Below are 20,325 nucleotides of genomic sequence, written 5' to 3' on the forward strand. Positions count from 1 at the left end.
TCTAACAGTAAGCAATCTATGTTGTATTTGTGTTATCACAGAATATCCTGGAAAGGTTGAGGGAATGTTTCACTGAGAAGAAAATGCAGATTGAGCATCTGGTGACAAAAACAACTGAAGTGAAGAAAAAGAAGAGCGAATTGCAGCAGTGTCTTTCCTTGGTATGATGATCGTTTCATACCTAGATACCTATACTCTCCAGTACTGTTTTCTCCTGATGATTGGGTTGGTTTCTACGTCTTTTGTTAAGATTAGATCCTTTAATTGTTAATGACTGTCTGATGATTGGGTTGGTTTCTACGTCTTTTGTTAAGATTAGATCCTTTAATTGTTAATGACTGTCTGATGATTGGGTTGGTTTCTACGTCTTTTGTTAAGATTAGATCCTTTAATTGTTAATGACTGTCTGAAATCAATGGTCATCGCAAATTCTGGCTATGTATGAATAAAAGCATTCCACCACTAGCCTTTCTCAGACAAGAACAACTACTCATCCCTTACTGAATTTGATGAGCAAGAAAAGTGAGATTGCATTTTTAATTTCCAATTGAAAAGTCATTTTGACTTTGCATATGCATATAAATGTGTTAATCTGCCATTCTGCGACTTGGAAGCTTATATTTCCTTAGTGGAGATTTGATATTTCCATATTTGTCAGTTTCCTAAATCAACTTAAGTCATATCTATCCTTTTCAATTGATATGGGTGTTACTCCCTTCTTTATTTCTAGTGATGTTATAGTTTTCCGTCCAAATGCATTGATTTGTCTCTTGCAAATGACGGTTTGTTTACTTAGGCTAAAAGAGAGCGCCATGAGCTCCGCGAGGAGCATGGTCGCTTGACCAACCATATCCAAAAGTTGATCAAGCGTGTTCAGTCACTTCGACAGCAAATTCAGGAGATGCAGGAGCAACATCTTCAGAGCACACAGGTTTGTTTCTGCTGTCCTTGACTTGTTGAAGTGGCCATCTAATCACCTTTTATCCCTCACCCATGGGGACTTGATTCATCCTTGCTTATGGCTGTTTTGGTGAATGATGAGGAACAATACATGGATTTTTCAGTTCAGGTTGATGATCATCTCTTTCAAAGATTCCCTGCATGAATTATATGTTTTTGCCATTTTCAAAAGAACGTCTAGGGTCTTTACTCTTGTCCACTATAAGAGAATGGTGGGAAACTGGGGCTCCAAGGTTCTATGCATTGATATGGTTAATTAAGCAAACATCGTCTCATCTACCTCTTACTAGAACAATTATCTACACATGGCAAAACCCAATGCTCAGGGAAATGCCTAGTTCAATGGGTAGTTAAGCTCAACCTGTCATCACCTTGAAAAAGCCTTGAACAGAAAAGTGTGCCTTTTTCATAACGGTAAGACCCAAGAGAGGTCTTCCAGCATCAGTCTCACCTACTCCTCTCTCGTCTTCCCCTTTTATCAGCAATAGTTCTTGTTCTCTAAGTTTGCTTGTTTATCATATATACTTTCTTTTTAATCCCCAACCTTGTGCACACGTGGCGGTACCATCATGACAGTCTCTTTATCTTGTTTTCCTTTCTGACAGCTATATTTTGTACTTCTTTTCATAAAATTGCTTCAGTATCGTGTTAGGATAATTCCGCTAGAAAGTCTAATGAGATTTGGGTAAAAATAATTATCTACTGGCCTATGTAACAACCAGTTAAAAGTCTTTATGTCTGTATCATATTTCTTCTTTGCGTGTTTTTGCATACTAGTGCTGTAAGTTGGTAGCTAGTTCATTATCAGTACAGGGGCATTGCATTTTCATTTGTTGGGATCAATGATGTTTCTGATGTTTCAGAATGAAGAATTTGAGCTAGAAGCAAACGTCAGAAAAATCCAATCTCAGATAGATGCTGTGATTTCAAAACTCAGAAGGTATTTTTTTTTTTTAATTCGGTGCAATATATTTATGAGGTGCATTAAGTGGCACTTGTTCTGCTGGCAAGCATATCTTTGCAGAATTATTTATCCCCACCTTATTCAATGAACAAATGTAGGTTTAATGAAGATGAAAATGCCTTGTCAGACAAAATCCAAAGGGAAATGGATGACATACAAAAGATCACGAATGAGGTATGGGAGTATGCAGGGTAGTTAGACACATCATCGAGAGATGATATAGTGCTGATCTCCCTTTTTTGTTGCATATCTATACTAAATAGGAGTTACAAAATCTGTTACTGGAAAAATTGCTACCAATACAGTTTATTGTATGCTTCTCAAATTAATTTGAAAATACAAGAATTGATCATGTTTGTAGATTGAAGACCTTGAGAAGAAGCAGCGTGAGGTCTCTGCTAACATCCATGAGCTCAAGCAACATAAAATCAATAAGGTGCTGGTAGCCAATTCCTTTCCCTTGCCTTAGTTTCATTTTTAAGAGATCCTAAACTTTTTAGGATGAGGAAAGCAGTTGTTTCTGTGCGCTTCTATTGTCCGCCATCATTTCTATGACAATCTATTTTCTTCTTCTCACTTGAAAGGTTACGGCTTTTGGTGGAGAGAAGGTGATCGATCTTTTACGTATTATTGAAAGACATCAGAGCGAGTTCACCAGAGCACCAATTGGTCCCGTTGGCTCACATTTGGTTAGTAGTGATCTGAAATGGTTTATGTGGTTCTTATGTGTAATGATCTATGTCACATTCTCAAGTTCTCAAGAATTAGAGACATTGTTGGATACAATCATTTGATTACACTTGTTCCAAATCCCATGAGATTTTCTTCCCTGATAGGACACTCCCTCTCTATGAGTCTTATGTGACATTGTGGATATTATTTTCTCTGAATTCTGCTGCAGGACTTGTGAATGAGCATCTCCGTGTTTATTGGTACAGTTCGGTGACTTTTTTTGTTTTTGTTTTGGGGGGGTTGAAGGAAGAGAGAGAGAGAGAGAGAGAGAGAGAGAGAGAGAGAGAGAGAGAGAGAGATGTACACATACATGTATTACACTGTGACATGGCTTCACTTAAGTATCATTTACTCCAAAACGGGCTGCACACATACATGTATTACACTGGTGACATGGCTTCACTTAAGTCTCATTTACTCCAAAACGGGCTGCACATGTGCACTCATGCCATATGTGACTTTGCTAATAAAGATAAGGATCTTGGGGCACCTGTTAACCATTTCCCATAAAGAAAGATCCATTTTCTGTGCACTTGGTTGTGCATAACACAAGAAAGACAGTGCTTTGAAGCTGACAAAGTTTCTTTTTGTCGATGTTAGCTAGTACCCCAGCGGCACTCATTGAACAAAAGCATAAAGATTAGTCCTTGAATGCCTTTTCTTCCCAATCTACTCTCATCACTTTTCCTGTTTGGAGCTAAGACATTTCATACTTAATGTAGACTTTGATCCATGGTGGCCAATGGGCTCCGGCTGTTGAAAATTCCATCGGGAGGCTGCTCAATGCTTTTATTGTGACAAACCATAGAGATTCCCTTGTTTTGAGAGGATGTGCGAAGGATGCCAATTATAATAACCTTCAAATCATCATATATGACTTTTCAAGACCAAGGTAGATCCATAGATGTTTCTCAACTCTTCTCTTAATCAACTTTTATCTTAATGTTTGACCATTTTTGTAGGTTGACTCTACCACATAACATGCTTCCACAGACTGAGCACCCCACAACTTTTTCTGTTTTAAGGTCAGACAGTGACACCGTGCTAAATGTCTTGGTGGATGTGGTATGTTTCATCCAATGTCCCATGCAATTTTCATGAATTCACTATTTTGTTTCACGTTTATCAACATGGAGTTGTAACACGTATGCCCTCTGAATATATATGTCCAGGGTTCTATTGAGAGGCACGTGCTTGTCAGAGATTATGATGAGGGGAAGAAAGTCGCTTTTGACCAAAATATCTCAAACCTGAAGGAGGTTTACACCCTCGATGGTTACAAAATGTTAGAGGCAAACGAGGCTTTTTTCTCTTTTCAATGCATGCGTTTGCTTTTCCTTTTTATTTGTGCTGTGTGAATGTGGTAGTTGAATTGTGGAAAGTTACATATCCAGTCAATAAGTGACGGAACTAAAAAGATTTATAGAGTCTCTTGTTCAAAAAACTTACTTTTTGCGAATGACTACAAACTATAAAATCTTTCATTTGTTTCTAAAGGAAAAAACAAGATCAAATATGCAATTATGGTTTCACCGCAAATCTAGATCAATTTCGTGATTGAAATAATTGTAAATAGTTGAGGTTTATACTCTATAGGATAGGGGATATACAATAAATGAATCTGTGAAAAACTTTATTTGAATTATTTAGAAGAGAGAGCAAGAATTGTGAGAGAAAATTAAATTGAAATAGGAAATAATGAATAAGCATTTGAAAGTTATTAAGTGACTGTCTTTTAATCTATAAAGAGAAATATCATATCTTGTAAAATATATGGTTTATTAATTAACACATGGTATTTTCTAATTATATTACCTGATATTTCTCAATTGGTTCATTGAAAATCGGACATTATCCCACAAAATACAGAAAGAATAACTTGTGTTTTAGAGAAGAATGAAATTTAAATTGAGAAATATTTTATACTGCCATACAAAAATGAATTTGTGGAAAATTACGGCCAAGAAACAGAAAGTGGAGTTCAACCTAAATTCATAGGACACAGGCATGAAGTTAAGTTGTTGGATTTTCTTGCATAGATATAAGCTTGCCAGTCCCATAACAGAAGTTGTATTCTGATTTCCCGTAGGTTTTCTCGGGGGTCTGTCCAAACAACTCTTCCTCCAAACAAGAGAGCAAGGACGGGTCGTCTTTGTGGCTCATTTGATGATCAGATCGATGATCTGCAAAGAGAGGCACAGAGAATGAAAGTACAAGCTGATCAGGGTAGGAAGAGAAAAAGAGATGCGGAGTCTTCTGTTCATCATCTTCAGGATAATCTTCAGACTGTAAAGGTAGAAAGAGTTATCTGATGATGTAATGGATGTATGGATGTGTGTCTCTAGGTTTTTTTGTGAAACATTTCTTTTGTGTTTCCGCCTAGTATGCATTGTGCATGCAACAATTGGTGTTATGGAATTGTTTGCGCAATCCTTTGGGTCAGCAAGTGTGGGTTGGGTTCCTATGTTGCCATTAGTTGTGATTTTCTTGCCCTTTGAATTTCGAATAGAGGTATCTTCCTTTTGTCCTGATGGGCTTGGGACATTATCAAATTCATCACTGATTATCTGAGTGACAGCATAATAATATTTGTTCTCCTCCTTTGTCAACACTATATCCACTCAAGGCAGTGTCTTCTAGGATAAGGGTGTCCTGACATTGATTATGATCAATTTCTTAGGGTGGCAAATTCTTGTTTTTGACACTCAACTTGGACTCCCTCCCTCCTCCTCCCCTCCCCACATGGCTCTCCCTCCCTCCCCCCCTTCCCCCTCCCCCCTCTCTCTCTCTCACACACACACACACGAGTCTTGTCATACACGCATTTTCTATTTCTAGTTGAATCCAGGCCTCTGGGTCTCATTCTTTTTATTGGCTAATCTCATACAGGGTAACATGTTTTATCTTCTGGTTTCAGAACATGCATCATTCACTTTAGCTTTTTCAGCTTGTGTCATCATGCGGCATGTCAGGGATCAGTGGGAAGAGGGTTTTTGAATTTTTTGAGGTTATATTTGTAGTCCAAAAAGGGGTTTAGGTGGATGGTAGCTACTTTCTATTGCTATGAATATACATATAATGGCTATTTTCAGGAAATGAGTTAACTTCCTATTGTTGTATCTTACCTTCCATTCTTTTTTCATGATCTCCTATATGCTTTGGATAGAGGAGCTGCAAAAATATGGAGAGGGATTTAGCATCTAAGAAGCTGGCTCTGGAAGATCTGAAGAAGACAAATGTTGTTGAATCTAGCCTATCAACATCAGATGTTGATGAGCTGCATCAAGAAATTTCAGTTTGTTTTGCGAGCCCTTCTATTTTGTAGTTTCATTCGAATTTACTATTATCTCATGTCATCTAATTAGCTTCTCCTATTAAATATGTCTTATTTGCTGGCCATTTAGAAAGTGCAAGATGAGATGCAAGAAAAGGAGACTCTGCTGGAGAAAATCAGTGTCAAGATGAGTGATGTGGACAAGAATGCTCACAATCTTAAGCTAGCATTTGAGGAGTTATGTGGTACTGCTGCGAGTGCATTCACATTTCTATTTTACCCTTGTGAACACATAGTTGATGCTTGCAATTTATTTTGGAAGCATAGAATCAGCGAAAGTGGAAATTGATGCTCTTGAAGATGCAGAGAGAGAGCTAATGAAGGTTGAAAGTACCATTAGCTCGGTGGAAGCAGTATGTGTTCTTCATCACATTTCATTATGTCTGTCACCCTAAAGATAGTAATGTACTACTGCTCAGTTCAATTCTATACTATCTGTACACTGTCTTTTCTGACAGTATTATTTATTCATTTAAAGGAAAAGACCCATTATGAAGGTATTATGTGTACTAAAGTCATCAACGATATCCAAGCGGCAGAGGCACAGCATCGAGATCTTGAACATAATCGTACGGTATGTAATGTCCCTCTGAACTCAAATAAATCACGGCTTTCATTCTCTGTGGTTTGTGGGGTATGTTTACTTGATGCTTCTTAATAATTTGAAGGACTTACAGAGTGAAAAGTAAAAATATCAGTTCTTCTTAATGACAAGTCCTAGTATCTCCTTGGTTCCATTTTTTCTTTCAGACTCTAAATTTGTAGAGTTTAGAGCAAATTGCTGCTACAGTCAATCTGTCTCATGTATTCTTGTAATGTTTCTCAAATTTGACCTCATATATTATGCTTGCATGATTGGTTTTTGCTGTCTGGCTAGTTCTATCATTTTAATGTTTATCACGAGAATGATAATTTGCAGGAGAATTGCAGAAAAGCTTCCATTATATGTCAAGAGAGTGATATTGAAGCTCTAGGAGGATGGGACGGAAGTACCCCTGAGCAGCTTAGCGCTCAACTGAACACGCTTAAACGAAGACTTCAGCTGGAGAGCCAACAGTATGGATATATATTCACAGTTTCACCTGAAGAGCAGCTAAGCTTTCAATATTAAGTGACCTGTTTTGATGTTGATTATTTGAGCAGATATTCTGAATCTATAGATGATATCAAAATGTTACATGACAAAAAGAAGCGGAAAATTTCAAGGAAGCTGGAAACTTATACAGGTTTACGGGAAAGGCTGAATGTAAGTTTGTATTATTTGCATTCTTTTACTGTTTAAAAGTTATTATTGCCGAGGCACGCTTGCGATGCACATATTCGAAAGTTCCCTGTAATCTAGCTCCATTATGATGGGTGTGAAGTGTGAACTGTACTGGTCAACTGCTCCATTGGATTCATTCCTTGCGGTGACCAGAAATAGGAGAGGTACTACTCCTTTAGCTTTGATGCATTTCAATCTTATTTGCCACATGTAGGTTGAGTTTTTTAGGAGTCATAAAACAGCAGTTTCTCCGAGATGTCTCGAATTTGTCTCTTTTGGTTAGAAAGTCAAATCCAAAAGCTTAACTAGTTAGGGAGAACGAGACCACTTCTTTGAAAGGTCTAGACAACTCCTGTGGACAAACCATTCGAAATATTTTAATACCTACCATCGAAACTTTTCCGGCACAAACTTATGTATCTTGTCTAATTATCTTTCGAGTATTTTGGCAATTCTATTCATGTAATCCACGTCCCTACCTTCTTCCACCCTGCCATAGATAAAAAAACTTAAATGTTTGAGTTTCAGTGCGACAATGAGTGGTAGACCTATTCTTTAAATAGACCGGACCCACGTCGACTCCCTTCACCATCAGTTTTGGCCTGAATGACTTATGATATATATTACTCAGGGACTGCAACAGCTATATCCTTGTGTTCTTTCATGTTATTTGTGGACAATGGAGATTAGAGGGTGTCACAGCATGGATGGGTGAAATATTGTTAAAAATGTCACTGTTCAAAAGCACATGCCAAAAGTTAGGCGAGTTTTGAAAGGACAAAGCCCCTCGTAATTTCTACTAGGTTGAGGAATTGATTGATCTTTGCACTGTGTTAGATAGTTTAATGCTGTGTATCAATAGTCAGAAAATGGATAAAGAACTGAAAAGGAGTGCATCAAATGGGAAGTTCTGCATAGTTTGTTCTTTGGTGCATCTGCAACTGATTAAAGTCACCACATTTTATGAACCTTGATGCACACTTTTTGTGCATGGTCTTTTCTGAAAAGTCATGGCTGTCCTGGGTGCAAAATCGTTGACGATTTTGACTCCTCCATTGCATCTTATCGCCTGTAGGTAACATTGCAGCCATTGCAGCCATCTTTTTGCTGGGGCTATCGGTGCCTTTGTGAGGCCCTTGTTCATCGATGGGGCAAAACACTAGATTGACCAGTTGTGCCTTAAGTATTTTGATATTCTGAAATGTGGGTTTCAATGATATGTTCTCATGGAGTTGAATATGGATGAATGCGCAATTCTTTCCTCTTGCTTTTTCATGGCAATGAGCCAATTATTGCCAACATATCAGGGTAGTGGTCACGGGGCACTAATTAGTCAGCAGTACAATGAATTAGCTGTATTTACGTTCCGTAATGTGGTGCACTCTCTTTATCTTCACTAGCAGATATAATAATGGATGCTACAACGTTGGGAAAAAAATGTTACATAGAAGAAGCAAATTATGGTGATATTAATGGTTTATTTCATAGATACTCTTTTGAGGGGAGTCAAATCTAGATGAGGACTGAAAAATCATGAGAGACAGCATTGATTTATTTATTTGTTTGGTCGAACAGCATGTGACATGACATGCGACTTGTGGGGTAGTTCCCAAGTCAAGTTTGGGGGCACTATCCCCCTTGTATCCCCCTTGCTGTTAATTACATACTTAACTTGTGCATGCTCTTTTAACCGGTGATTCAAGTGAATTGACATGGAACATCTTATAGACTTCTTTTTTCACGCGTTTGCTGTCAAACAACCAATGGATCATCTTATTTCAGTCTTTCAAATAATTTAATTTATACATGGCCATAGCTTGATAAGTGCTGACTGCATATGCTAGATCAGTTTTACTGCCTTTATTATCAGAATTACCAGTGCTCCTTATGGTTTAATATAGGTTTGTTTGACTTCGTTGTTGTCTTCATACCACATGTTAGTGCACTTCTTCCATTCTTCCAAATCAAGAATTGCAACCTTTTCTTATTCATCAACTTAGTCTGGACTCGGAGAAAGAACGAGCTGCTTGAGTGGTGACACATCCAGCTATTCTATTTGGTTTTTCCTGCTGCTTTTACACCTCGTCAGTGTTGGTCCTACATAAATGTTTCAGGGTCCTCACCAATGGATGCTGAATCCATATAGTCACATCAAATTTCTCTTATGTTGTGACTCTTGAATGTTTGACACACCCATCATATATTTGGTGCTTTAAATGCCATTATTTCATCTGTGCATGCAAAATATGTGTTCTCAGATAAAACTTCTTAAAAGTATTGTCTGCCAGGCTTGCGAAACTGCCCTCAAGTTGCGATTGGACAAATTTCAAAGAAATGCAACCCTTTTAAAGCGACAACTGACTTGGCAGTATGAATATCTATCTCTTAGTATTGAAGATATCTCTTAGCATTTAATTCAGTGATTCCTCTGAGAGAAGCTACGCTAGTGAAATAACAATATTGGGCAATGTCTCAGTTAGTTTCTTATTACCAGATTTAATGCACATTTAGCAAAGAAAGGTATCAGCGGCCAGATTAAAGTCAGCTACGAAGAAAAGACCCTATCAGTAGAGGTAAGCCATTCGCATCAATTATTAACATTATATGTCTAAGTTGTGTTAATTAATTGCTACTTGAGTGTCTCTTACACCTAGTTAGGTGGATAAGCCATAATTATGCAGGTATGCCTTTGTAATTTTTGCTCTCTTCATCAGGTCAGAATGCCCCAGGATGCATCAAGTACCACTGTCCGTGACACTAGAGGACTTTCAGGTCATATCACTGTATATCTTTTATTGGTAACTTCTACGTATTTACTATGAGGTTAATATCTGATGAGAAACAGCAACTTGGTTGTTTTATGCATACCCACATTGGAGTCTAGTTTAATAAGCCTCAGGAGCTCTCTTTGGTTAAGACCTTAAAACAAAACCTGTAATTGGAGTTGAATTACACCTACAAGTTATTTTGCATTTTTATCTTGGCCTGGGTTCTGAGCATATAGCCACATGACCACTGTTATTACAACTTATTTAAGCTAAGAGATGAACTTAAGAAGATAGCAGAAATACTTTTGTGATATCTTCCTTGTGGGAATACCAAGAATTTTATGTTAAAACCAAGTGAAAGGAGAGTAGTTCAGCCTCTTTATCATGCTGCTCTCAAAGTCACGGTCCATTAAGATAGGGCTGTGAGATTATTTGTCAGAAAGGTGTACTGATGAATAAGTAATTAGTTCGTGCTCATAGTCGATAAACTTATGTGTGCATGCATGTGGGCTTGTCTGCATATGTGTTTGCGTTCCTGTGTTTGGCTGCACGTGCATGCGGGCTTTCATGTCGGTGGGTGTGGGCTGTTTGTCTGCGAGCATACAGATCCTGTGCCTTGTCAGCGGTCTTCATTTTTGTATCAATCTCTAATCAGGTGGAGAACGATCTTTCTCGACACTATGCTTTGCACTGGCTCTACATGAGATGACAGAGGCTCCATTTCGGGCGATGGATGAGTTTGATGTGTTCATGGTAAATTTGTATCCATTAATGTTGTCCTTGTGCTTTTGCATTTTCAATGGATTTTTTCAGTTTTTTGACAGTTAAACAGCACTCGGTGGTATTTGGAAAATGATCGGTGCACCCATTAATATCTTTCTGATGCGTGATGAGTATATTTTCAGGATGCCGTCAGTCGGAAAATCAGCTTGGACACTCTCGTTGATTTTGCATTAGCACATGGGTCTCAGTGGATTTTCATAACACCTCATGATATTAGGTAATAATTCGACAACTAACACATGGCTTTAGCTGGTACTTTGGGGATAAGGCCCTCATTTTAGGTTAACAATGCTCGATCAGCATTTGCTTGCTGTTTCCGAGTGTGTGATCACTCTGGGTGGGACACCACATTGTGGAATATTGTTTTTTTCACCGAAATACTATGCACAATATATTTCCTAGGCATTAGAACATATTACAAAGAGAAATTCTTCTCACCCAGAGCTGCTGCTCAGCTGTAAAACTATAGCAAGAGTGACTCATGTCCAGGGAGAATCAGAAGCCAAGCGAAGAGTTGAATCAAAATGCTTCGGAATCCAAGTCTCAGTTATTCTCGTCTACTGCTTATTTCCTGGTCGTGAAAAAGTCCGAATGGCTCTCAAATGGGCGGGTATATAACCATGTCATTTTGAGGGCTATCTTTTATACTTCTGGAGAGATTGATGCAGTGTTGGAGCCTAAGAAACATAAGACCAAAGAACCAACCATGAGCAGTTGAAACAGTTTTAAAACTCAGTCTTGGTAGTCCACGTGTGAAAAGTGGATGTGCTTTTCTTTCAGTGAAAATGCATATGTTCAAACCAGTTTGACACATTATGCGACATTCAGTGATTTTAACTTGAAATGAAACTTGCTAGAAATGAAGCTTGTGAGACAATGTGCTTACAATAAAGAACTTATTCTAAGTGACTCAATGTGAATTTGATCTCAGGATAGGCGAATTCTGATTTTTCTTTTGGGGGCTTTTGATGCAGCATGGTAAAACATGGAGAGAGGATAAAGAAGCAGCAGATGGCAGCTCCTCGTTCTTGATTAGTGATGCATAATTTCAGGTGTGTAAATCAAGATGGACCACTTGCATGCCTTCTTGGTTCTCTGTGTTAGCCTATGTTATATTTAAAGAGTAATTACTTTTTGTGCTAAGGTGCTTAGGAGTGAAGCAAGGGCAATGAGTATATTTTTTTGGACTAAGTTGCCTGAACGGGAAACACTATCTGCAATTGGATTGTGAAAAGCATGGCTGATTAACGCATCTTTCCAAGTCCATCTGCAGCATTCATAGTATGGTTGAGCTAAGAGGGCCGGGCACAAACTTCCGGATGGAAAAATTGCCGTTTGGGTGAATGTTCTGATTTGTACGGTTCAACAAAAGTTTTCTAGCCCTTCTCTCAAGCGGAGTGGGTTTGGTCTCAGTTTTTGGTACATGTGATCTGAACCCTCATGACATTACCCTCCTGGTTAAATATTCTTACGACCACCCTCGATATCTTGTTGTTCCGACTGAAAATGTATGAATGACGATGCCAATCACAAATCACTTTTGTCCTTCGCATGGGCCCCGAATTGTTTTCTCGAGGACCCGGGTTAAGGATATCAATATATTAGATCCTTTCGTGTACATGGACGAGGTGTGTCTTGGATGTATCAGTTATGGTTTAGCTAATACCGTCTTATGCGTGTAAAAGCCTATGCTATATGTACCTAACGGTGATTAACATGGCCTCAATTAAGGGCGAAGGAGTTGGAGGATATTTCATTTAACCTATATGCCTTGGATAAAGGTGAATGAGACAGAAATTTTGAATCGAATTGTCAGAGTTTGGTGAAATTCGAGCCGAAATATTTACTTCGGGGTCGAATTGAAATTACTCTGTAAATCGGGGCCAAACGCGATTCGTGCTTTTAGACTTAGGTAGGTCCATGGAAACACGTGATTAGATGATAATCACGTACCAGTCACCGACGCACGCACACCCAACAACACAATCCAAAAATGTGCAGATGATAACAAAAAGCAAGCGCCACACAAATGCATTTCCAAAATTAAAAATTATTATTAATCCTCGAGAGATAAATCTGGCAAAAAAGAAAACAAAAAATAAATTTGATACCTTGTTCAAATCTCCAGACCCCACAACCCCCAGAAGTCCGTTAGCCAGAAAGTCCACACAGGAGAAAGAGATCGTTCTTCTTCTTCTTGTTCTCGTTCTTCTTCTTCTTCTTCTTCTTCTTCTTCTTGTTCCTCAAATGCAAATCTAGAGAGAGAAATCTAGAGAGAGAGAGAATAAATCACGACGCAGCAGAAGTTGCAATCAGCAACATACCTGAGAAGCGTTTCCAAGGTAGAGACTGGAGAGTGAAGAAAAGGAAGAAATTTCACAGGGAAAAGGGGAGGGGATGCGAAGAAGCTTGAGCTCAAGAAACGAAGGAGGACGAGCTGCAGTTCCTTGAAGAACCATGTCGGTCCAGCCATCGCCGAAGAAAGCAAATCCTAGCCCTAAGCCCAAGCGAAGAGCCTCCAGCTGGTCCGACTTCTGGGTCAAGAACACCCACTCCAAGCCTCTCAACCAAGTAATTTTCACTATGCAACTCCCTCCTCTCTCTGATAAAGACCCTAATAATCCCAAAGCCCAGACCTTTTTCTCCAATTTCTCCAAAATCGACCGTACCCGCTTGTTGCCCGACGAGGTTTTGCTCAACGTACTCGCTAGACTGCCTGATTCGCAGAGACTCTCTAATTTCCTCGTTTGCAAGCGATGGCTGAATCTCCAAGGTCGCCTTGTGAGGTCCTTGAAAGTCCTGGATTGGGGCTTCATCGAATCGGGTCGACTGATTGTAAGATTCCCGAATCTAACGCACGTTGATTTGAGCCGCTCTTGCGTTGTTTCGCCCCGAAACTCGGGCATTTTGTTGCATCATGGTAGTATCTCCATGCATTTGAATACTGGATTTTCGCCCATTTATCGTATTCTTGAAGAAAATTTGCTCTCTGTCGAGGTAATTGACAAGGGACTGAAAATACTTGCGAATGGTTGCCCCAACTTGTGTAAGCTTGTGGTGGTTGGTGCTAGTGAGTTCGGGCTGTTGAGTGTGGCTGAAGAGTGTTTGACACTGCAGGAGTTGGAATTGCACAAGTGTAATGATAATGTTTTGCGTGGAATTGCTGGTTGCAAGAATTTGCAAATCCTGAAATTGGTTGGCAGTGTGGATGGATTTTATGCTTCTTATGTTACTGATATTGGCCTAACTATTTTGGCGCAAGGGTGTAGGAGGTTGGTGAGGCTTGAGCTTTCTGGATGTGAGGGAAGCTTTGATGGAATTAAAGCCATTGGGCAGTGTTGTCAAATGTTGGAGGAATTGACCCTTTGCGATCACAGGATGGATGGTGGTTGGTTGGCAGGACTCTCCTACTGTGAGAATTTGAAGACTTTGAGATTCCAGTCTTGTAGAACCATCGATTCTAGTCCAGGACCGGACGAGTTTTTGGGTCTTTGTCCGGCACTTGAGCGATTACATCTGCAAAAGTGCCACTTGCGGGATAAAAACAGTGTCAGGGCAATGTTTATGGTGTGTCATGCCGTCAGGGATATTGTTGTGCAGGACTGCTGGGGTTTAGAAAATGATATCTTTAGCTTGGCGAGTTCGTGCAGGTAATTAGTCCTCAAAGCTCCTAAGTCCTCTATTAGTATTGAAGCAACTTGTCAATTTCCTTGCCCATGCTAACTGAAAAACTGATTTAGATAAACTTGTTATTCGCATATATCATACTTAAATTTAGGTTTTCTTTTGGTCATTTTCCCTGTTGCTCTGCCTTTCTTTTTTTCTTTTGCTTTTTCTTTTCCTTTTGGGGTGGTGGGGGATGATGAATCCCCTGTGTTTCAAACAATTTTAAGAATCGAGAGAGTTTGGTTGGCAGTGACAGAGCATGTGACTGATGGTTCTGGATTTTCTCACAAGCTGCTATCTAATCCAAAGTTGGAGCATTTTTTATAGATTGTCCAGATTAATTTGCTTTGATGGTTTCAATTACGAACTTGGTATTATCCTAATGAACTAGTCTGTATTAAATATGGTTCTGCAAACTGATGATTGAATTTTTAATATTCCAGGAGGGTAAAATATCTTTCTTTAGAAGGATGTTCTCTGCTGACGACAGAGGGCCTAGAGCCCGTGATTTTTTCCTGGAAGGAGCTTCAAAGTCTGAGGGTTATATCATGTAAAAGTATAAAGGACAATGAAGTCTCTCCAGCACTATCAACACTTTTCTCAGTTCTTAAAGAGTTGAAGTGGAGGCCAGACACCAAATCTCTCCTTGCAGCAAGTCTTGCGGGAAGTGGGATGGGAAAGAGAGGTGGCAAGTTTTTCAAGCGGACATGAAGCTGGGGTTTCTAACTTATAATCAGCTCCTGGAACTTGATTTGTTGACTGGGGATTTGACGTACTAGTGAGGAGGATTTTGTGGTGCCAACTCACTGTAACGACTAGGTCATAATTGCTGCCATCCATTTTGATAATCGAATGGATGAGGAGGGAGCTCCGACCTCCAGTGCTGAAGAAGTCTGCCGAGTTGGATAGCCGACTTGCTTGGCTTGACCATCTCATTTAGGCTTGTTCTCACCACAAGCAATTCTGCCATGGGGTCGAAGCTTCCATAAATTTCCATTGGCGAATTTGCAAAATTCCTGCGACGTTTTAGTATCACTAGTGTTAGTGTAACTGTGCTTCTTCCGAATCATATTTTGGAGGCTGACAAATCTGTCAGTAGTTTAGTCATGGAGGTAAGAGTAGTTTCGAGAGGACAATGTTCACTGGGGCTAGTCCTCTTTATCATGTAACATTTTCACATTCAGCTTATCAATGAAGAAGAATTTATCATAACAAAGTCTTGTCCAATGAGGGAATGGCAATGTAATCAGACCAAATGGAGGATTTTTACTGAAAGTCTTCCTTTGTGCTTTTTGTTGGGAAATGCTACTGGGTTTTAGATACCAAAAGCATGTTGGGGGCTTTACCTTCTCGGTAACATTGTGCAGCTTATAAAATAGGTTGTGCACGGTTTGGCTGGTTGCTTGTTAAAGCTGGACCAATTCAACTTTGTTGTGTGGATGGGGATGCGGAAAGAAATAGAGATTATAGCCCTAGCGGTGGACGAGATTTTCAGAACCATTTTTTGCATGACATTTCAATTACTTGCAGCCCCAATTGAGGATGATATGCCAAGAACTTAGTGGAATTTTTCTCTCTTTTCGTTGCGTAAACACGTTTCTGTTGCTTATTTTCCACATTGATCCATCAAGAATCGTCACTTCACTACATATGATGATGATGCCCTTTTCAATGACTTACAGGGCAACAACCATACGTATGCACACAATAGAAAAACACGAGCAAACTTCTGTGGGGGTCTCAAATTCAAATCTCATCGTCCCAGAGCTCTTCAAGCGTCTTGTAGGGGCTTGTCGTTTGATTAACATAAACATCAGCTCTGACGAACTTCCTCTCCTCGAGCCTGTCGATGTTGAGGAGGTCTCGGTCATCCAATCCGAGATCAAGGGCACCCGTGTTCTCTTCCATCCTGTCTTTGCGGAAGCTCTTTGCAATCACGCTCGCTCCTTTCGATACTCCCCATTGGAGAGCAACCTAAGCAACATCCCCATTCCGTACCATGTTACTACCACTTCAAGCGATGCATGGTTATTACTTTATTCGTGAATGGTACCTGAGCAGGGGTGGCATTGTGCTTGAGAGCAATGGATTGAATGATGGGACTGTCCACAACAGCTGTGGATCCCCAGGCATTGCCAGGAGCTCCCAGGGGTGAATAAGCGCTCACATGGATCTTGTTCTCTCCGCACACTTCTCTCAGCTTCCCCTGCCTCCACATCGGGTGCATCTCCACCTGCTCAATTCAATCACCATCCACATTTCACTCTTCAAGGTTTGACGTTAGGTTATATCACCTGATGCTGTCATCCATTTGGTATTACATGAACCACTGTTCTCATGATTAGGTACTGTTTGTAATAAAAAATTTCATCAAGATCCGAGTCATATGGACCAGATTAATCGCAACTGTTCGATGCGGCAGATCCCGTATTTCATAGTAGGGTTTTGTGCTGATGGGGTTCGCGGCAATTCAATTGCCGACTCTTGCTTTGCTGTATAATTCAGGTCATTCGGTTACTATTTCCGCAATCTGCTTCACCAAAGAGGCGGGGCACGACATGAATTGAATAAAGAAGGGGTTGTCCTTTGCGTGTTCATGTTACGTAGGAATCATGGAGCTTGGTTAAGGCCGCCCTGAGATGTTCATGAATCATGAATGGGCCGTTCGTTTGAAAAGGAAAGAAAACGACTTTTCTCTGCGGCCCGACTCTTTTATTCAAAGTCATAGCTTATTATAGTTAAAGAAATCTGATTTAGTAGACAAGATCTTCGTAAAGTCAAACCTAACCTTTCAAGTTTCAAAACTTATTCATCCTTTCCATCAAATTATATGACAGTTTCAAGATAATAACACCGATGAAATAGACTCAAAACCAACCATGGTGCTGACGAATGGATTTGCTTGCTTGCTTTCTTAAAAATTCTCAGTAGGTACAAGCTCTCCAACTCATTTCAAATGATCCTTGACTTTATTAGGGATACTATTAAACTATTTGAGGCAAAATGTGGAGTTCTAAGTGATTTTTCACCAAATTAAAAGTGATGAAGCAATTGATAAATGCTTGTACCTGATTGATGGCAGGAGGGACAGAAGCAAAATCCAAAAGCCTCTCAATCTTCTTGGAGGAGAAATTGCTAACGCCAATCCCACGGCACAAGCCCGAGTCGAAGCACCTCTCCATCCCACGCCATGTCGCTTCCATGTCCAGCTCCGGCTCGAACTCGTCTTCCTCGGGCACAGCCTTGTTTGCCCCCGGCTTCAGCTTCAGTGGCCAGTGCACCAGGTACATGTCCAAGTACTCCATCCCGAGGTCCCTAAAATTAACCAAGATAAATATCATCCGAACTCAGCAGTTTTATATGTTTTTCACGAGCTCTGTTGTAAGCATCACGTTCGAATGTTTTCGAGTGGATCCAGCGGACAATATGATCTATTATGAATCATTCCTTCATTGGGATCGATCAGCCCAATTCCAGGATCTTGCTGGGTTATTCTAGGCCTCTACAGTGTGAGGTGAGATTTGAGAAGAGATCTGGTGTGGATTCTGTCTCCTGAAGAATATGAACGCTACCCACTTGCAAATAGACAATATTCAATTTGATAATCGTGTGTCGCAATTTAGTGCGGCTAACTTGGCCATTCATTGCCGGTCAACCGAGTAGCTCGAACCAGTAGGCATGCGAACTAATGAAGCTTTATCTTGTACAGTTTGCCCGAATCGCAAGTTTTTTTTTTTTTTTCTAAAGTCGGAAAATAATCCATGATATATTAACCTGGACAAAGGGAAGTCTAAGCCAAGACAGCTGATATACGCCTTCCTATGTTTATATAGGTCTTAGTCCTGTTATTCTGCTTCCATGTCCAAATTTAAAGTGAGCTCGTTTCGCAAGAACAATAAATTTGATTTTGTAAACCAAAGCGTACGAGGCAAAAATATAATGAATGCTTACTGGAGAGTTCTTTTGAGAGCGGGAACAGGATCATGGTGGTCACAGCCCCACAGCTTCGACGTTAGGAAGATGTCCTCTCTCTCCACAGCGCCCTCGTCAATGGCCACCGTCAGCGCCCTTCCAACCGCTGGCTCCGATCCATAGACTTTCGCTGTATCGAAGTGCCTGTAACCTACCTGCAGAATACGTATTTTCGCACGCCATGGATTACTAATGACTTCAAACATGAAAAGAAGTCTCTAAAATTAGAACATATGTAGTGGTAGTAATCCTGTAGCCTGCTGGAACATATCCTCATTCAGCGGGTCCATGCATACATTGTGGAACAAAACAAAATCCATTTCCTAGAGTGGTCGTTTTAATAATCTCGATCGATCGAAATTCGCAGCACGAAGAGACGCTAGAAAAATGACAGATTCAAGCGTTCCGATGCCTCGAAGAGACATGGGTGTGAATTCATGCGTGGGAGTGAGCATGCATGCCTTTGCATGAGCTTTTTTTACCTCGACAGCCATATGGACGGCCGATTCTGCAGCCTTCAAGTCCAATGGGTCAGCGTAAGTGCCAAATCCCAGGACTGGGATTGTTGTGCCACAGTTCAAACGTGCCCTATCACTCTTCATCTCTCTCTCTCTCTCTCTCTAGAAATTCAAGATTTGCAGGGAAGGAAGAAGACGCAGCAGAATAGAATACCCTCCAAATCTCAGACCAAAGCGTATATATAGAGGCACAAGGTCAACCAATACAAAACGGAATTCGAGAAGGGCACTTCCCCACATAGGACCAGACCAGGCCACCTCGTTGGATAATTTAATCGCGACGGTGCGAGATAAAGAAAGGAGGTTGGGATGTCTGCGTATCAAAGCTTCGGGATCTCCCATGTCTCCAGGGATTTCCCACCCAGTTGGCCCAAATTCAGCAGCCCAAGAAGCAGATAACCTCCTCAATCTCAAACCTCGTCGTTTTCCGAAAAGAAGTTATTTGATTTGGGTTTTATACAGAAATAATCTGCAGAGTCAACTGATGATTCATTAATTAGCACTTAAAAAATTTCGAGTTTGACAATCAAATCAAGCGAAAGAGCTGCACGATTGTTATGATTCTCTTCCTTTAATTCCTATTGGTGCGGCGATTAGTCAACGTATTCATTTTCGTAAACGATGATTCTCTCTCTCTCTCGCCTGCTCTTCCTTTCAATTAGGAGTTGACTTTTAATTGCAAGTCAAATCGGTGAATTTTGTATAGATGGAGAGCCTCCCATCTTCTATTTATTATTTCCAAGTTTTGTTTGATGCATCTAAAGTAGGAGAGAAACTTGTTTCTAATGGGCCGGTTTTAAGTTGATATGATCCAAAGATATTCTATTGGATCAAGTTAATCATTTCGGTAACTCAATCATAACACCAACACCCAAAACCATAGGAGATTTTTTTTTTTGGGTCGAAAAAAATCATAGGAGTTGGAGCTACTATAAGTTATAAGGAAATTGTGAGTTTAAGATGTAAGTACTTTTGTTTCATTAACAAGGAAATCATAAGATTCCAAGAATTAAAAAAAAAAAATTGTCCAGAAAATCCTAACCTTATTTCACTTTTGTGAAGTTGGTCCTAAACATTTTAATTTTTTCAGTTAAATCCTAACCATTTTCATGTTTTGCCAATTGGGTCCATTCGATCAATTTTGATCGGAAATCGTTGAAGTGGACATCGGCCATAGCATGGCCGATGCCGACATGCAACGTGCACAATATTTATTAATCTTATTTTAATAGCTTTTGAACCTTTTGTTTTTCCTTTCTTTTCTTTTCTTTTCTTTGTTTTAAAATTAGATTAAAAAATTAAAAAGTAAAGCTAACATTCTATTTTAAAAAACAAAACTGAAAAAAAAAAAAAAAAAAGAATGG

General features: G+C 39.8%; 3 protein-coding genes across 6 annotated transcripts in view; 2 read left to right on the top strand and 1 right to left on the bottom strand.

Moving 5' to 3' along the window:
* The window catches only part of LOC115742665 (structural maintenance of chromosomes protein 6B), a 31,634-nt gene that overhangs the window by 3,612 nt on the left and 7,697 nt on the right, over positions 1–20,325 (top strand). Inside the window, exons 7-29 of one of the 4 annotated variants that reach the window (XM_048271659.1) lie at positions 42–161; positions 797–931; positions 1,824–1,900; positions 2,023–2,098; positions 2,286–2,360; positions 2,509–2,613; positions 3,379–3,548; positions 3,619–3,721; positions 3,829–3,941; positions 4,746–4,950; positions 5,823–5,951; positions 6,061–6,175; positions 6,258–6,343; positions 6,469–6,564; positions 6,910–7,046; positions 7,134–7,236; positions 9,513–9,622; positions 9,749–9,827; positions 9,969–10,026; positions 10,678–10,775; positions 10,928–11,022; positions 11,780–11,871; positions 11,947–12,423. In XM_048271659.1, the coding sequence (XP_048127616.1) occupies positions 42–161; positions 797–931; positions 1,824–1,900; positions 2,023–2,098; positions 2,286–2,360; positions 2,509–2,613; positions 3,379–3,548; positions 3,619–3,721; positions 3,829–3,941; positions 4,746–4,950; positions 5,823–5,951; positions 6,061–6,175; positions 6,258–6,343; positions 6,469–6,564; positions 6,910–7,046; positions 7,134–7,236; positions 9,513–9,622; positions 9,749–9,827; positions 9,969–10,026; positions 10,678–10,775; positions 10,928–11,022; positions 11,780–11,837 (2,343 nt within the window). In that variant the 3' untranslated portion in view covers positions 11,838–11,871; positions 11,947–12,423. Of the gene's footprint in view, positions 1–41; positions 162–796; positions 932–1,823; positions 1,901–2,022; positions 2,099–2,285; positions 2,361–2,508; positions 2,614–3,378; positions 3,549–3,618; positions 3,722–3,828; positions 3,942–4,745; positions 4,951–5,822; positions 5,952–6,060; positions 6,176–6,257; positions 6,344–6,468; positions 6,565–6,909; positions 7,047–7,133; positions 7,237–9,512; positions 9,623–9,748; positions 9,828–9,968; positions 10,027–10,677; positions 10,776–10,927; positions 11,023–11,779; positions 11,872–11,929; positions 12,424–20,325 lie in introns of those variants that run through there. The other 3 variants (XM_048271660.1, XM_030677090.2, XM_048271661.1) reach the window with 3 other exon arrangements.
* LOC115742669 (F-box protein At5g51370-like) lies at positions 12,928–15,680 on the top strand. Its single transcript, XM_030677093.2, has 2 exons — positions 12,928–14,455; positions 14,915–15,680. Exons 1-2 carry the CDS (start codon positions 13,263–13,265, stop codon positions 15,180–15,182), a joined length of 1,461 nt encoding a protein of 486 aa, XP_030532953.1. The 5' UTR covers positions 12,928–13,262; the 3' UTR covers positions 15,183–15,680.
* LOC115742670 (NADPH-dependent aldo-keto reductase, chloroplastic) lies at positions 16,054–19,105 on the bottom strand. Its single transcript, XM_030677094.2, has 5 exons — positions 18,926–19,105; positions 18,423–18,598; positions 17,540–17,786; positions 16,525–16,704; positions 16,054–16,445 (listed from the first exon to the last, which is right to left on the bottom strand). The coding sequence occupies exons 1-5, from the start codon at positions 19,043–19,045 to the stop codon at positions 16,218–16,220; spliced, it is 951 nt and encodes a 316-aa protein (XP_030532954.1). The 5' UTR covers positions 19,046–19,105; the 3' UTR covers positions 16,054–16,217.

This window comes from Rhodamnia argentea, chromosome 10 (genome assembly GCF_020921035.1).
Source record: "Rhodamnia argentea isolate NSW1041297 chromosome 10, ASM2092103v1, whole genome shotgun sequence".
Taxonomy (NCBI): domain Eukaryota; kingdom Viridiplantae; phylum Streptophyta; class Magnoliopsida; order Myrtales; family Myrtaceae; genus Rhodamnia; species Rhodamnia argentea.